General features: G+C 43.5%; 1 protein-coding gene across 1 annotated transcript in view; it reads left to right on the forward strand.

Annotated features, from left to right (window-relative positions):
* The window catches only part of GRIN3A (glutamate ionotropic receptor NMDA type subunit 3A), an 816603-nt gene that overhangs the window by 765349 nt on the left and 33199 nt on the right, over positions 1-18055 (forward strand). Inside the window, exons 8-9 of the mRNA XM_077250531.1 lie at positions 4858-5022; positions 8729-8802. Of these exons, the coding sequence (XP_077106646.1) occupies positions 4858-5022; positions 8729-8802 (239 nt within the window). The remainder of the gene's footprint in view (positions 1-4857; positions 5023-8728; positions 8803-18055) is intronic.

The following is an 18055-nucleotide window of genomic DNA, read 5'->3' on the forward strand; positions in this document are numbered from 1 at the left end:
GACCACTGCTGCCCGTGTACCCCTGGAACCAATTATAAAGTGCCTACAGCCAGCCCATTTTCTTATGTTAGGCCTTTGATAGCCTGTCTGCGGTCCCTACTTTAAATACTCCTCCACTCACCACCAAGCTGCCTGCCCGTCTATCCATGTAACCGCTGTAAAACTGCAATGAGCCTATTGTTTGTTATTTTAGGCCTTTGATAGCCTGTCTGCGGCCCCTACTTGCAATACTCCTCCACTGACCACAATGCTGCCTGGAGTGCCTGCCTGTGTATCCATGTAACCGATGTAAAACTGCCATGACTGCCTACTGTTTGTTATTTTAGGCCTTTGATAGCCTGTCTGCAGCCCCTACTTGCAATACTCCTCCACTGACCACACCAATGCTGCCCGTGTACACCTGGAACCTATTTAAAAGTTCATAGAGCCTAGTTATATATTTTATTTACTATTAATAAGGCCATGATGGACTACGCTGTACCACGCTACAAGCTAACCAGTCGACACTTCTTTTGCGAGAAAAGCCATCCCAACCCTCCACCAGCATGTAGAAGACCGCATTGTCCATGCACTCTGGCAATCTGTGAGTACAAAGGTGCACCTGACAACAGACGCATGGACCTGTAGGCATGGCCACGGAAGATTACGTGTCCATTACGGCGCAATGGGTTAATGTGGTGGATGCATGGTCCACAGGGGACAGCCTACTAAGTCTGTCTGCAGTCCCTAATTCAAATTGTCCTCCACTGTCTAAATCGGAGCTTCCACCTTCTGGCTTTCGGCCTATAGTATCAGAAATTAAACTGCATTTGGCCTTCAACTTTGGTTAGGGCCTACTAACGGCTTCTGCCCCTCCCTGGTGTTGCCCTCAACTAAATAAAGCTGAGCTTCAACCTTCCGGCTCTCATTAAGTGGTTTTAAAAAAAAAAAATGGTGGTTAGGGCCTACTAACGGCTTCTGCCCCTCCCTGGTGTTGCCCTCAACTAAATAAAGCTGAGCTTCAACCTTCTGCTCCAAATTACCATTTTAAAAAATGCAATAGGCTTTTCCGGCCTACTAAAGGTGTCTGTCTGTGTGCCCCTGCCTGGTGTTGTCCTCAACTAAATAAAGCTGAGCTTCAACCTTCTGCTCCAAATTACCATTTTAAAAAATGCAATAGGCTTTTCCGGCCTACTAAAGGTGTCTGTCTGTGTGCCCCTGCCTGGTGTTGTCCTCAACTAAATAAAGCTGAGCTTCAACCTTCCGGCTCTCATTAAGTGGTTTTAAAAAAAAAAAAGGGTGGTTAGGGCCTACTAACGGCTTCTGCCCCTCCCTGGTGTTGCCCTCAACTAAATAAAGCTGAGCTTCAACCTTCTGCTCCAAATTACCATTTTAAAAAATGCAATAGGCTTTTCCGGCCTACTAAAGGTGTCTGTCTGTGTGCCCCTGCCTGGTGTTGTCCTCAACTAAATAAAGCTGAGCTTCAACCTTCCGGCTCTCATTAAGTGGTTTTAAAAAAAAAAAATGGTGGTTAGGGCCTACTAACGGCTTCTGCCCCTCCCTGGTGTTGCCCTCAACTAAATAAAGCTGAGCTTCAACCTTCTGCTCCAAATTACCATTTTAAAAAATGCAATAGGCTTTTCTGGCCTACTAAAGGTGTCTGTCTGTGTGCCCCTGCCTGGTGTTGTCCTCAACTAAATAAAGCTGAGCTTCAACCTTCCGGCTCTCATTAAGTGGTTTTAAAAAAAAAAAAGGGTGGTTAGGGCCTACTAACGGCTTCTGCCCCTCCCTGGTGTTGCCCTCAACTAAATAAAGCTGAGCTTCAACCTTCTGCTCCAAATTACCATTTTAAAAAATGCAATAGGCTTTTCCGGCCTACTAAAGGTGTCTGTCTGTGTGCCCCTGCCTGGTGTTGTCCTCAACTAAATAAAGCTGAGCTTCAACCTTCCGGCTCTCATTAAGTGGTTTTAAAAAAAAAAAAGGGTGGTTAGGGCCTACTAACGGCTTCTGCCCCTCCCTGGTGTTGCCCTCAACTAAATAAAGCTGAGCTTCAACCTTCTGCTCCAAATTACCATTTTAAAAAATGCAATAGGCTTTTCCGGCCTACTAAAGGTGTCTGCCCCTCCCTGGTGTTGTCCTCAACTGAACAAAGCTGAGCTTCCACATTCTGGCTTTCGCCCTATACTATCAGATATTAAACTGCATTTGGCCTACTAGTGTGGTTAGGCCCTTGAAACAGTGTCTGCTGCTCTTGGGTTTGCTACTCCACTGAACAAAGCAATGCCGCCTGTTTAGTCCTGTTACCAATTTTGAACTGCATGTAGCCTACTTTATTCTTTGGCCCTATATCTGTTTCCTCCTCATCCTGCCCATTGCCCAGCCACTGCTAAATGAGTCTGCTGGTACATTGACCTAGACCACTACATTCCCCTTGTACTCTACACAGCCAGAATCTGACCCTGCTGAAAGTAAGGTTCCCCTTCCCGCATGTTATACCACCTTACACAGGGACAAAGAGGAAGGTGCAGATGAAAGTGCAGGTTCCTTCATCAGGTGGGGGGGCATACTCGTTGGCGACGTCACTGGCACAGGGCCCCTCAGAGTACGCAAAAGTGTCGCTGCTGGTGGGAGGCACCCCCGCCATGCAAACACACCGCCGTACTTTGAGGGGCCCTGTGCCAGTGGCAATGCGAACGAGTGGGCCCCCCCCTGCTTGCTCAGGATCACAGCACTTGCAACTTTTAAATACTTACCTTTCCCTGCAACACCGCCGTGACGTAGTCCGCATTTCCTGGGCCCACGAAAAACTTGAGCCAGCCCTACTCCCCCCACAACTTTCCCCCAATTCCCTATGCCCAACTATTATTATACAGTTAATTAAGATTGGCAAGCTTCAGAAACAAGAATGGATGTTTTTGGCATTAAAATGGGCACTGTAGGTGTTTTCCTGGCCTCCACTCACTGCCGACTATGCTTCCCCATTGACTTGCATTGGGTTTCGTGTTTCGGTCGATCCCCGACTTTTAGCGATAATCGGCCGACTGCACTCGACTCGACTCTGGACAAAATCGGGTTTCCCAAAACCCTACTCGATCTTAAAAAAATGAAAGTCGCTCAACCCTAGTTACCACTAACATGAAGTACAATATGTCACAAAAAACAATCTCAGAATCAGTGGGATCCATTAAAGCATTCCAGAGTTATAACCTCATAAAGTGACAGTGGTCAGAATTGTAAAAATTGGCTCGGTCATTAAGTACCAAATTGGCTCTGTCACTAAGGGGTTCAGTACTGGAGAGCCCTTATTATAAACATTTGGCATTTTCCCATGTGGGATTTTAGGATTTTAGGATCTATATACAGTAATTTCATGGTCTACTCTTGAACTTTACCTCGCAATTTACAGGGAAATGCCACCACTGTTAGCTCCAACTGTTATTATCTGTTTATCTTGATTCCCATACCTGCTACTAATTTTGTGGATTTGTAGTTCACCAACACCGTGTGCCATTGCCTTTAACTGTTTGCTTTTTATGTATTTGTTGTACTAGTTGTAGTTATGCTATGTAATACATTTAAAAAAAATTTTTTAGAATATACTTCAGATTCTGTACTCCAAGTCTATTATAGGAAACACACAATATACATAAAATAGTAAGCATTAGAGATTAGTGGTTTGATCCACGGAAGATGAATTTTCTGGAATTCATGTTTCCCACAAATTCAAACACTCTGAGATTCTATTTGCTGTTTTTGCAGGTCTCACTCTCCTGTGGAGTCTAAGCTCTTATGCTCAGCTGGTCCTCTCTCCTGTGGAGTGTAAGCTCTTATGGTCAGCAGGGTCCTCTCTCTCCTGTAGAGCATATCCTCTTATGGTCAGCAGGGTCCTCTCTCTCCTGTAAAGTATGAGCTCTTGTGGTCAGCAGGGTTCTCTCTCTCCTGTAGTATAAGCTTTTATGGTCAGCAGGTCCTCTCTCTCCTGTAGAGTATATGCTCTTATGGTCAGCAGGGTCTTCTCTCTCTCCTGTAGAGTGTATGCTCATATGGTCAGCAGGGTCCTCTCTCTCCTGTAGAGTGTAAGCTCTTATGGTAAGCAGGGTCCTCTATCTACTTTAGAGTGTAAGCTCTTATGGTCAGCAGGGTCCTCTCTCTCAGCTGTGTAGTGTAAGCCCTAATGGTCAGCAGGGTCCTCTCTCTCCTGTTGAGTGCAAGCTCTTATAGTCAGCAGGTCCGCTCTCTCCTGTAGAGTGTAAGCTTTTATGGTCAGCAGGGTCCTCTTTCTCACCTGCAGAGTGTAAGCGCTTATGATCAGCGAGGGTCTCCCTCTCTCTCTCTTCCTCTCTCTCCTGTGGACTGTTAAATCTTATGGTCAGTGGATAGTCTCTCTCTTTCTCTCTCTCCCCTGTAGAATGTACGCTCTTTAGATCAGCAGGTCTTCTTTCTCTCTCCTGTAGGGTGAAAGCTCTTATGGTCAGATAATTTGGCAAAGCCAGTGCATTTGAATTTGTAAAGATTTGCACCTTTCTAATATGCATACTTCATTAGCTATATGTTTGGCTGGTTGCTTGAGCTAGTTTTCAATTGATTCATAGTTCACTTTGTTCCATAGAATTAGGGAAGTTTTATTTTAGTTGATGTTGCAGTATATGAATATAAAGCATATTTCTTCGGAATAGATTATGTATAGATTTAGTACTTTCACACAGTGATTTATCTTGGGAAATATAAGCCTTTTTGATATTTCGTCTACTGTACGTTAAAAGCCTTTGGCTTCAGCATTTTCATTTTCAAGCAAGATAAATTCTGTCCAGCTGCTCAAAATAATGCAGCGCTATAATTATTATGTTAATTGATTTTTCACACTTTTTATTTTTCTAGACTCTGCAAATGGGCATCAAACACTTCTCTGGGCTATTTGTCATGCTCTGTATAGGAATTGGAGTGTCTATTCTTACAACCATTGGAGAACATATTGTTTTTAGATTGGTCTTGCCAAGAATTAAAAAGAAATCAAAATTAAAATATTGGCTTCATACTAGTCAGGTATGTATAAACTTATCACTCATACAAGAAATATCCTGTTGAATATCAATTGTCTATACTTCAAAATACAAAGCTAAAAAATAATTGTAACCTATAGACTGTACCTGGAGAATTTTTCACTTAAAGGGAACCTATCACCCCGTTTTTTTCGGTATGAGATAAAAATACTGTTAAATAGGGCCTGAGCTGTGCATTACAATAGTGTAGTTTGTGGACCCCGATTCCCCACCTATGCTGCCGAAATACGTTACCAAAGTAGTCATTTTCGCCTGTCAATCAGGCTGGTCAGGTCGGATGGGCGTGGCTTCTTCCCCCAGATATTGCGTAGTTTTCCGTTGGTGGCGTAGTGGTGTGCGCATGTCCAAGGTCCCCAATCCTGCACGGGGGGGTGAAAATAGCAGCGATGTCCGTTATTCCATTGGTGGTCGGTGGGCGCGGCCATCTTCCTTTGGCCGCGCGTGCGCAGAAGCGGCGCTCTGCTGGCCGCGGCTTCAGGAAAATGGCCGCCGCGATCTCCATCTGGCCACGCGCGGCATCCCGCGGCCATTTTCCTGAAGCCGCGGCCAGCAGAGCGCCGCTTCTGCGCACGCGCGGCCAAAGGAAGATGGCCGCGCCCACCGACCACCAATGGAATAACGGACATCGCTGCTATTTTCACCCCCCCGTGCAGGATTGGGGACGTTGGACATGCGCACACCACTACGCCACCAACGGAAAACTACGCAATATCTGGGGGAAGAAGCCACGCCCATCCGACCTGACCAGCCTGATTGACAGGCGAAAATGACTACTTTGGTAACGTATTTCGGCAGCATAGGTGGGGAATCGGGGTCCACAAACTACACTATTGTAATGCACAGCTCAGGCCCTATTTAATAGTATTTTTATCTCATACCGAAAAAAACGGGGTGATAGGTTCCCTTTAAAGGGACTTTTTTTTCAAACTGAAAAGCAAAAATTAAAATATGTCTTAGTTTTAGCTTTGAAATATATGCTGGCCTTAAAAAATACTCACACAGTGTTAGTGCAGACAGGAGAACAGCGTCTGTCTATGCACACTTACAGTGTGTGAGCTCTTGGCTCCTGTAATATCAGTGCATGCAGGGATGAGGGTTCAATACAGGTAGTGCTCATTGAAAGGCTGTTAAAGGAGCACTCCAATCAAAATTTGTATCCTCTTAATATACTGCAGTCATATTATAAAGAACTGCGTAGTTACAATTGCTCATTTTGCCTTTCTATGCAGTGGATTCTTCTCTCTTCCATTAAGTATATGACATCACAAAATTAAAAACTGACTAGCTGAATCCTTCTAAGCTCTGTGTAGAAACAGGAAGTCTCTTTTCCCTGCACAAGTCATCACTGCAAAAATGCCTGGCACGGGGAGGAGTCGAGCAGCTGGGTCAGGAGTTGAAAAAGAGGATTACTCCTGCAGGGAGAAGTGACTTCCTGTTTCTATGTAGAACAGAGAAAAGAAGAATTTACTGGGTAGAAGGGCAACAAGAGCAATTGCAAGTACACAGTGCTATATAAAATTACAACTGCAATATATTAAGAGGATAAAAACATTGATGTGAGTGTTTCTTTTATAATCACAAGGATAGGGGTTGGAGGATGGTAACTAATAGAGCTGGAATTGTGAATCAACCACTTGGTCATGTCATGGGCCCCCTTTAGTATAATTGTTTTAATATAAAACAAAATAGTTAAAATCTCTGTCACAGATAAGATTTTTATAGAGTTCAAGTCCCCTACAAGAGTATACAATGAATAAAATTGGGTATTCACAATCCCTTCAAATCTGGCCTTAGAAAGCAGGTTAAAAATGTAGATTCTGGGGGATTTATAATCATTGTTATCAGATGAATTATTTTCTGAGACAATAAAAATTGTGCAAAATGAACAACATTTATCAAAAAAGTGTTGTGATAAATTATGTACAGGTTACTGGACATACAACATATCATTCTTCACTCTAACATCTTCTTTGCTTGTCTCGTTTACATCAACATTTTGCAAAAACCATAAGTAATAAAAAAGTGTTATATTTTGAGATTCTAAAGAGTTCTGCCTACATTTACCCAATGTGTATGGGAATATTTAGTAGGCTACTTCTACCACCTTGTCAATTAAATACTTTTGATAACTGTTCTTGTATTTGCTAGTGTTGAGCGATACCGTCCGATACTTGAAAGTATCGGTATTGGAACGTATCGGCCGATACCAGCAAAGTATCGGATCTGATCCGATACCGATACCCGATACCAATACAAGTCAATGGGACTCAAGTATCGGAAGGTATCCCTGATGGTTCCCAGGGTCTGAAGGAGAGGAAACTCTCCTTCAGGCCCTGGGATCCATATTAATGTGTAAAATAAAGAATTAAAATAAAAAATATTGATATACTCACCTCTCCGACGCAGCCTGGACCTTACCGCTGTGAACCGGCAGCCTTCTTTGCTTAAAATGAGCGCGTTCAGTACCTTCCATGACGTCACGGCTTCTGATTGGTCGCATGCCGCTCATGTGACCGCCACGCGACCAATCACAAGCCGTGACGTCATCCCTCAGGTCCTAAATTCCTAGAAGGGAATTTAGGACCTGAGGGATGATGTCGCGGCTTGTGATTGGTCGCGTGGCGGTCACATGAGCGGCACGCGACCAATCAGAAGCCGTGACATCATGGAAGGTGCTGAACGCGCTCATTTTAAGCAAAGAAGGCTGCCGGTTACTACCAGGGCGCGTCCGAGGGTGAGTATATCCCTATTTTTTATTTTAATTCTTTATTTTTTACATGGATATGGATCCCAGGGCCTGAAGGAGAGTTTTCTCTCCTTCAGACCCTGGGAACCATACACTGGGAATTTCCGATTCCGATTCCCGATACCACAAAAGTATCGGATCTCGGTATCGGAATTCCGATACAGCAAATATCGGCCGATACCCGATACTTGCGGTATCGGAATGCTCAACACTAGTATTTGCCCAAATTTTAGATTCATTGTACCTTTAAATCCATGTGCTCTGAAAAAGTACCATAAATGTTAAAACAAAATACAAAAGGTCCTTTGTCTGTACAAAGCAGCTACAGACAAAGTACCTGATTCAACAAAGCTTTCATGGCAGAATTCTGGCGTAAAAGATTTGAAACGTTGTAAAATTTAGGTGCAACACGGAATTTAGAAATTTTTGGAATCCTAGTGTAAGAAATCTGTTTCACCTCCCTGGAGTACTTTCTTGCTTAGCACACGGAGGCACGTGCCACTCGTCAGATGCTCCAGATTTATGAAGAGGCGTGGACCTCTTCATGAATCAGAAACATCTGTCTCTGTCATGTCCCATCATCAAGAACAGTTTGAACAACACAGGTCTTGATGAGTTGGGCCCAAAGACTCATTTGGATAACTCCTTGCATTGTAGTTGCCACAGAATGCTATGGAGAGGTTGAGCGGCACATTGGATGTTGAAGAAGCATCAAACATTAAATGTTAATATTTAACTTGGCTGACATTTCTGGAATATTTAATTTCTTGTTACTTGAGAGATTTATTTAAGCATTATATTTTGAATATTAGAATATGCTAGAAATTCTAGAAATCTACACTGCAAAAAAAATCTAATTTACAATAGTTATTTGTTATTGAGCAACACAGATTTATGGTTTCTTTTTTTGTCTTCCTCTTATTTTTTTTTCTTCAAAAAACAGCGTCTCCATCGAGCTTTAAACACATCATTCAATGAAGAGAAATTTCAGCAAAAACTGAAACGACTGGAGAAAAGGTATGGTACTTTTAATGTGTCTGTCATGGCATTTCTGCCATGATGTATTGAATCTTCGATTATTAGTGCAAACTGAGAAAAAGCCGAATCATGATCCACACTTAATAAGCAATATTACCTTCTAGCGCTTCGGTATTGTCATTATTAGCAGCTGTCGTGAAATTGATCTTATCCAATCTGTCAACCAGTAGCTTATCTTGAAAGCTAAAATATCTTTACAGTATATTCTAGTTGGTACACACACATTCCACAGCATAATAAAATTCCTATTTATTCTCATTAGAATAGTATCAAGTGATGTAAACAAAATATTTATATTCCTTTTGCTATCACACAATGCCTTGTCTAGAGTTTTAAGTCAATGCCAATGAGCAAGTACCATTTCTCATCACTTATTTTTTTGTATTAGCTGTTACAATTTAAACCCCTTCATGACATCTTCTGTACATGTATGGTGATAGTCAAAAGCCGGTGTATGGAGCGAGTAGGTGATAACTGTGTATTATAGCCAGCACCTGCCGCTAACAATCGCGGATGGAGAAGTGTTGTGAATTCCGTCTGGGTTCCCTCTGGTGGCCTTTAGCGATACTGCGGGTCTGGAGCTGGGCTCAGCTGCCTCATTTCCTGCTATGCTGGTTCCTATTTAACTCCACCTGGACCTTTATTTGTTGCCTGCTGTCGTTGTATTCAGTACTGGTTCTGACCTCTCCTGGATTTTCCTGGTGACCTGTCTATTTCTGAGAAGCTAAGTCTTGCTAGTTCTTTTTGCTCATTGTTTCCTTGAATATGTTTCTCAGTATATGATGTGTTCAGTCCAGCTTGCTTATATGTGATTTTTCGCTTGCTGGTAGCTCTGGGGAGCAGAAGTGTGCCCCTCACATCGTGAGTCGGTGTGGGGGTTCTTGTACTTTCTGCGTGGATAGTTTTTGATAGTTTTGTACCGACCGCACAGATCCCTGCTATCTTCTGTCTATTTAGTGTTAGCGGGCCTCATTTGCTTAAACCTGTTTTTCATTCCTACGTTTGTATTTTCCCCTTAACTCACCGTTATTATTTGTGGGGGGCTGTCTAAAACTTTGGGGTTATTTCTCTGAGGCAAGTGAGGCTTTGCTTTCTCTCTAGGGGTAGCTAGTTTCTCAGGCTGTGAAGAGGCGTCTAGGTTTTTAGGTAACGCTCCACGGCTGCCTTTAGTGTGTGTGGATAGAATCAGGATTGCGGTCGGTATAGTTCCACATTCCCGGAGCTTGTCCTACTATTCAGGTTTACCTATCAGGTCAGTTTGGTGATCCTACCACCGGATCATAACAGTACAGCAGGCCCATAAAGAGTTAATGCATCACAAAAGAGGGATAAGAGAAATCCTGAGTTCATTGTTTTTTTCCTCTGCAGTGTGTCTAGCCTCTCTCCTCCCCTTAATCTCTGGGTGGTTCAGAATTCAGCTGCAGCTATGGACCTTCAGAGTCTGTCTTCTAGTGTGGATCATCTCACTGCTAGGGTACAAGGCATTCAGGATTATGTAGTCCGCAGTCCTATGTCAGAGCCTAAGATACCTATTCCTGAGCTGTTCTCCGGAGACAGATCTAGGTTTTTGAACTTTAAAAATAATTGCAAATTATTCCTTTCTCTGAGACCTCGTTCCTCTGGTGATCCGGTTCAGCAAGTTAAAATTATTATTTCTTTGTTGCGTGGTGACCCTCAAGATTGGGCATTCTCTCTGGCGCCGGGAGATCCTGCATTGCAAAATGTTGATGCGTTTTTTCTGGCGCTTGGAGTGCTTTATGAGGAACCTAATCTGGTAGACCAAGCAGAAAAGGTTTTGCTGGCTCTCTCCCAGGGTCAGGATGAAGCAGAGGTTTTCTGTCAGAAGTTTAGGAAATGGTCTGTGCTCACTCAATGGAATGAGTGTGCCCTGGCAGCGATTTTCAGAAAGGGTCTTTCTGAAGCCATTAAGGATGTTATGGTGGGGTTCCCCACGCCTACGGGTCTGAATGAGTCAATGTCTTTGGCCATTCAGATTGATCGGCGCTTACGGGAGCGCAAACCAGTGCACCATCTGGCGGTATTTTCTGAGCAGAAGCCTGAGTCTATGCAATGTGACAGGATTCTGACCAGAATTGAACGGCAAAATCACAGACGTCAGAATGGGTTGTGCTTTTACTGTGGTGATTCTGCTCATGTTATCTCAGATTGTTCTAAGCGCATAAAAAACTTTGCTAAGTCTGTCACCATCGGTACTGTACAGCCGAAATTCATTTTGTCTGTTACTTTGATTTGCTCTCTGTCATCCTACTCAGTTATGGCTTTTGTGGATTCAGGTGCTGCCCTGAATTTGATGGATTTGTCTTTTGCCAGGCGCTTTGGTTTTATCTTGGAGCCTTTGCAATTCCCTATTCCACTGAAGGGAATTGATGCCACGCCATTGGCCAAGAATAAACCTCAGTACTGGGCTCAAGTGACCATGTGCATGACTCCTGCACATCAGGAGGTGATTCGCTTTCTTGTGTTACATAATTTGCATGATGTTGTCGTGTTAGGTCTGCCATGGCTGCAGGCTCATAATCCAGTCCTGGATTGGAAAGCAATGTCTGTGTCAAGTTGGGGTTGCCAGGGGATTCATGGCGATGCTCCTTTGGTGTCTATTGCTTCTTCTACTCCTTCTGAAGTCCCTGAATTTTTGTCGGACTACCAGGATGTATTTGATGAGCCCAAGTCCAGTGCCCTACCTCCTCATAGGGATTGTGATTGCGCCATAAATTTGATTCCTGGTAGTAAGTTCCCTAAGGGACGACTTTTTAATTTGTCTGTACCAGAACATGCCACTATGCTGAGTTATATCAAGGAGTCTTTGGAGAAGGGGCATATTCGCCCATCCTCGTCCCCTTTGGGTGCGGGGTTCTTTTTTGTGGCCAAGAAGGATGGTTCTCTGAGACCCTGTATAGATTATCGCCTTCTAAATAACATCACGGTCAAATTTCAGTATCCTTTGCCACTGTTGTCCGATCTGTTTGCTCGGATTAGGGGGGCCAGTTGGTTCACCAAGATAGATCTTCGTGGAGCGTATAATCTTGTGCGTATAAAGCAGGGCGATGAATGGAAAACAGCATTCAATATGCCCGAAGACCATTTTGAGTACTTGGTGATGCCTTTTGGGCTTTCTAATGCCCCTTCTGTGTTCCAGTCCTTCATGCACGACATCTTCCGAGAATATCTGGAAAGGTTTATGATTGTGTACCTGGATGATATTTTGGTCTTTTCTGATGATTGGGAGTCTCATGTGAAGCAGGTCAGGATGGTATTTCAGGTCCTGCGAGCCAATGCCTTGTTTGTGAAGGGCTCTAAATGTCTCTTCGGAGTCCAGAAGGTTTCCTTTTTGGGCTTTATTTTTTCTCCTTCTACCATTGAGATGGATCCAGTCAAGGTCCAGGTAATTTATGACTGGACTCAACCTACATCGGTAAAGAGTCTTCAGAAGTTTTTGGGTTTTGCTAATTTTTACCGTCGCTTCATCACTAATTTTTCCAGTGTGGTTAAGCCTTTGACGGATTTGACCAAGAAGGGTTCTGATGTGACGAATTGGTCTCCTGCGGCCGTGGAGGCTTTTCAGGAGCTCAAACGTTGGTTCTCTTCGGCTCCTGTCTTGCGTCAGCTGGATGTCTCTCTGCCCTTCCAGGTCGAGGTTGATGCTTCTGAGATTGGAGCTGGGGCTGTCTTGTCACAGAGAAGCTCTGATGGCTCTGTGATGAGGCCATGTGCTTTATTTTCAAGAAAGTTTTCGCCTGCCGAGCGGAATTATGATGTTGGTAATCGGGAGTTGTTGGCAATGAAATGGGCATTTGAGGAGTGGCGACATTGGCTAGAGGGAGCTAAACATCGTGTGGTGGTCTTGACGGATCACAAGAATTTGACTTATCTCGAGTCTGCTAAACGGCTAAATCCTAGACAGGCTCGATGGTCGCTGTTTTTCTCCCGTTTCAATTTCGTGGTTTCATACCTTCCGGGTTCGAAGAACGTGAAGGCTGATGCTCTTTCTAGGAGCTTTGTGCCTGACTCTCCGGGAGTTTCTGAACCGGCTGGTGTCCTCAGAGAGGGGGTGATTTTGTCTGCCATCTCCCCTGATTTACGACGGGTACTGCAGGAATTTCAGGCCAATAGACCTGACCGTTGTCCACCGGAGAGACTGTTTGTCCCGGATAGATGGACCAGTAGAGTCATTTCCGAGGTTCATTCTTCGGTGTTGGCGGGTCATCCTGGGATTTTTGGTACCAGGGATTTGGTGGCTAGGTCCTTTTGGTGGCCTTCCTTGTCGCGGGATGTGCGTTCCTTTGTGCAGTCCTGTGGGATTTGTGCTCGGGCCAAGCCTTGCTGTTCTCGTGCCAGTGGACTGCTTTTGCCTTTGCCTGTCCCGCAGAGGCCCTGGACGCATATTTCCATGGATTTTATTTCGGATCTTCCAGTCTCTCAGAAGATGTCTGTTATCTGGGTGGTTTGTGATAGTTTTTCTAAAATGGTCCATTTGGTGCCCTTGCCTAAGCTGCCTTCTTCCTCCGATTTGGTTCCACTGTTTTTTCAGAATGTGGTTTGTTTGCTTGGTATTCCTGAGAATATTGTGTCTGACAGAGGATCCCAGTTTGTGTCCAGATTTTGGCGGTCCTTTTGTGCTAAGATGGGCATTGAATTATCTTTTTCATCGGCCTTCCATCCTCAGACGAATGGCCAAACCGAACGAACTAATCAGACATTGGAGACTTATCTGAGATGTTTTGTTTCTGCGGATCAGGATGATTGGGTGACTTTTTTGCCATTGGCTGAGTTCGCCCTCAATAATCGGGCTAGTTCTGCTACTTTGGTTTCGCCTTTTTGTTGCAATTCTGGTTTTCATCCTCGTTTTTCCTCAGGTCAGGTTGAGCCTTCTGACTGACCTGGGGTGGATTCTGTGGTGGGTAGGTTGCAGCAGATTTGGAACCATGTGGTGGACAATATGACGTTGTCACAAGAGAAGGCTCAGCGCTTTGCTAACCGCCGTCGCTGTGTGGGTCCCCGACTTTGTGTGGGGGATTTGGTATGGTTGTCTTCTCGTTATGTTCCGATGAAGGTTTCCTCTCCTAAGTTCAAGCCTCGTTTCATCGGTCCTTATAAGATTTTGGAAATCCTCAACCCTGTGTCATTTCGTTTGGACCTCCCAGCATCATTTGCCATTCACAATGTGTTCCATAGGTCATTGTTGCGGAGATATGTGGTGCCTGTGGTTCCTTCTGTTGACCCTCCTGCTCCGGTCTTGGTTGAGGGAGAATTAGAGTATGTGGTGGAGAAGATCTTGGATTCTCGTGTTTCGAGACGGAAGCTTCAGTACTTAGTTAAATGGAAGGGCTATGGTCAGGAGGATAATTCCTGGGTTGTCGCCTCTGATGTCCATGCAGCCGATTTGGTTCGTGCCTTTCATTCGGCTCGTCCTGATCGGCCTGGGGGCTCTGGTGAGGGTTCGGTGACCCCTCCTCAAGGGGGGGTACAGTTGTGAATTCCGCCTGGGTTCCCTCTGGTGGCCTTTAGCGATACTGCGGGTCTGGAGCTGGGCTCAGCTGCCTCATTTCCTGCTATGCTGGTTCCTATTTAACTCCACCTGGACCTTTATTTGTTGCCTGCTGTCGTTGTATTCAGTACTGGTTCTGACCTCTCCTGGATTTTCCTGGTGACCTGTCTATTTCTGAGAAGCTAAGTCTTGCTAGTTCTTTTTGCTCATTGTTTCCTTGAATATGTTTCTCAGTATATGATGTGTTCAGTCCAGCTTGCATATATGTGATTTTTCGCTTGCTGGTAGCTCTGGGGAGCAGAAGTGCGCCCCTCACATCGTGAGTCGGTGTGGGGGTTATTGTACTTTCTGCGTGGATAGTTTTTGATAGTTTTGTACCGACCGCACAGATCCCTGCTATCTTCTGTCTATTTAGTGTTAGCGGGCCTCATTTGCTTAAACTTGTTTTTCATTCCTACGTTTGTATTTTCCCCTTAACTCACCGTTATTATTTGTGGGGGGCTGTCTAAAACTTTGGGGTTATTTCTCTGAGGCAAGTGAGGCTTTGCTTTCTCTCTAGGGGTAGCTAGTTTCTCAGGCTGTGAAGAGGCGTCTAGGGTTTTAGGTAACGCTCCACGGCTGCCTTTAGGGTGTGTGGATAGAATCAGGATTGCGGTCGGTATAGTTCCACATTCCCAGAGCTTGTCCTACTATTCAGGTTTACCTATCAGGTCAGTTTGGTGATCCTACCACCGGATCATAACAGAGAAGTACTCCACCCATGATTGTTAAGCCATTAAATGCCATAATCAATCTCTGACTGCGGCATTTAACACGCGCCGGTATGCTTTCGCATCATTCTCTCCGCCAATTGGAGCACCCTTGATGTGAATGCCGATGGGTTGTCATGACAGCTGGGGGTTAGAGGATGACCCAAATGCCTGTCATTATGGAGTGCCGTTGAAGCCCTGCCTGTCGCCAATTTTCAAAGGAAACCGCAATTTTTGCTATATGGAGTGATGGCTGTATATTGAGCAAGCGATCGGACAAACACAGCTTCAAGTCTAATAAGGGGGCTAACAATAACAGTGAAAACTTAAAAAAATAAAATAAAACAATAGGAAAACAATTAAAAGTTTATATTCTAATTACCTTCGTTTTGAAAATAAAAATATTACATTTTTTTTTAAATACACATATGTGTTATTGCTGCATTCAGAAAAGTGTGATCTATCAAAATATAAAAACAACCCGATTAGCAGCTGCCATGATCAAAAAAATATAGCTAGTATAGTTGCTGCGTTGCTGTTGGAGGTTGCTAGGATAGACTTGCAGTAAGCTCGGTGGAATTGGGAAAAATATGTTTAATGTGTAGAATAAAGGTTTTATTTTCTCTGCTTATTCTACTCAAGTCCCTAATATGTGAGTATTGTAGGTCCTTGTGCGGAGATATAATTTAATCTAAAACTACATTAGTTTCTACTATGTCTGAAAAATGATGATTTAAAAAAAATAAAGTCAATTAAGGGGTCATGCTGTTTTACCTTGATCACATTTCAGGATCTGATACTTACCAAATGAAGCATTACAAGACAACGGCTACCCATCCTTGGATGTCTGTTAAAGATTTAAAACTCCCATACACATTACACTTAAATGGGTATTCTCAGCTCATAGGTTTTCTACCTCTCCTTCCTCATGTGCAGGCATTGCAGGACCTTAGGTATTCATGGTTACAACCACTGATATAGTGACAGTTAGCTAGTTGCTAGTGGTAACAACTATGGATAACTAAGGTCCTGCAATGCCTGCACATGGGGTAAGAGACATAGCGAATCAGTAAAACTAAAACATGTTTCTAATTGGTGTTTTTTGCTAATATTATTATTATTACACCCACTATGTATTGGGATATGATCTTTGCGATGGGAATACTCCCTTAAGTCGGCTGTACCAGTCTATATCGACAGGTTTGACTGATGGTCTAATGTGTATGAGGGCACCATCAAGCTGATGACTGATAGAGATGTCGATCATGCATATCTGATTGTGGACTGCTGATTGCATTGTTCTCCCTGATCAAGTGCTCCTATGTATGGCACAGTAGGCTGAAATGGCTGTAGACCGAACGATCGGCCGAACAGCGATCTAGTGTTCATGGCCAGCTTTTCACTGGTCTCAGCTATAACTACCAAGCAGGGAGCTCTTTATTACTTTAACATACCCGCAAAAAGGAATTTTATAAGAGGTTATCTTTCACAGAAAACCTAATCAGTATCAGGTTTGGTTCTAAAAATGTCAGAAACAAATCTGTCTTTCAACAGTCTGATGACACATCAAGTCTTACCCAGCTCTTCAGTCATACAAGCTTAACCTCCTCAGGTGCCTTTGGCTAGTAGTCATTCGTCACTCAAAAATAACTGATGTGGTGTTTCTGTAAGTGGTGGTAGAACAAACCTTCATAATCCATGTAATTTTAGGGCAGCAACTTAACCCCTTCATGACCTTTTTTCGCGTTTTGCTCCCCTCCTTCCCAGAGGCATAACTTTTTTATTTTTCCATCAATATGGCCATGTGATGGCTTATTTTTTGTGGGACTAGTTTTACTTTTGAACAACACCATTGGTTTTATCATGTCGTGTACTAGAAAATGGGAACAAATTTCCAAGTGCGGTGAAATTGCAATATAAGTGTCACACTTGTTTTTTGTTTGGCTTTTTTTGTTAGGTTCACTAAATGCTAAAACTGACCTGCCATTATGATTCTCTATGTACTTTTTTAACTAAGTGGTGAAAAAAATTCAAAACATTGCTAAAAAAAGAAAAAGGCAAATTGTGCAAATTTCCAATACCCACAGCTTCTCCATTTTTTGTTATCTCGGGTTGGTTGAGGTCTTATTTTTTGCACACTGAGCTGATGTTTTTAATGATACCACTTTGTTGCAGATATGATCTTTTGATCGCCCGTTATTGCATTTTAATGCAATGTCGCAAGTGACCAAAAAAATTTAACTTGACTTTTTTTTCTCGCTACGCCATTTAGTGATCAGATTAATGCTTTTCTTATTGATAGATCGGGTGATTCTGAATGCAGCGATACCAAATATGTGTATGTTTGATTTCATTTTTATTGCTTTATTTTGAAAGGGGCAAAAGGGAAGTGATTTGAACTTTTATATATTTTTTATTTTTTTTATATTTTTAAACACATTTCTTTTTTACTTTTGCCATGCTTCAATAGTCTTCATAGGAGGCTAGAAGCTGGCACAACTTGATTGGCTCTGCTACATAGATCGCCTCTATGTAGTAGAATTGCTGAGTTGCTATGAGTGTCAACCACTGGGTGGCGCTCACAGCAATCCGGCACTGACAACCATAGAGGTGTCAAGGAGACCTCTAGTTGGCATGCCGACGAACCGATGACCCCTGATCACGTGACGGGGTCACTGGTGCGCATATTTCCGTCCCGATGGCCGGAACAATGATTTAAATGCTGCTGTCAAAGTTTGACAGCGGCATTTATCTAGTTAACAGTGGAGGGTGGATCGTGATCATAGACCTGCACAAAGCAGGAATGAGCTACAAAACCATATGTAAAACTCTGGGTGAGAAGAAGACAACTGTTGGTGTAATAGTAAGAAAATGGAAGAAATACAAAATGACTGTCGATCGACATCGATCTGGGGCACCTTGTAATATCTCACCTCGTGGGGTATCCTTGATCATGAGGAAGGTGAGAGATCAGCCT

This window comes from Ranitomeya variabilis, chromosome 1, assembly GCF_051348905.1.
Source record: "Ranitomeya variabilis isolate aRanVar5 chromosome 1, aRanVar5.hap1, whole genome shotgun sequence".
NCBI lineage: Eukaryota > Metazoa > Chordata > Amphibia > Anura > Dendrobatidae > Ranitomeya > Ranitomeya variabilis.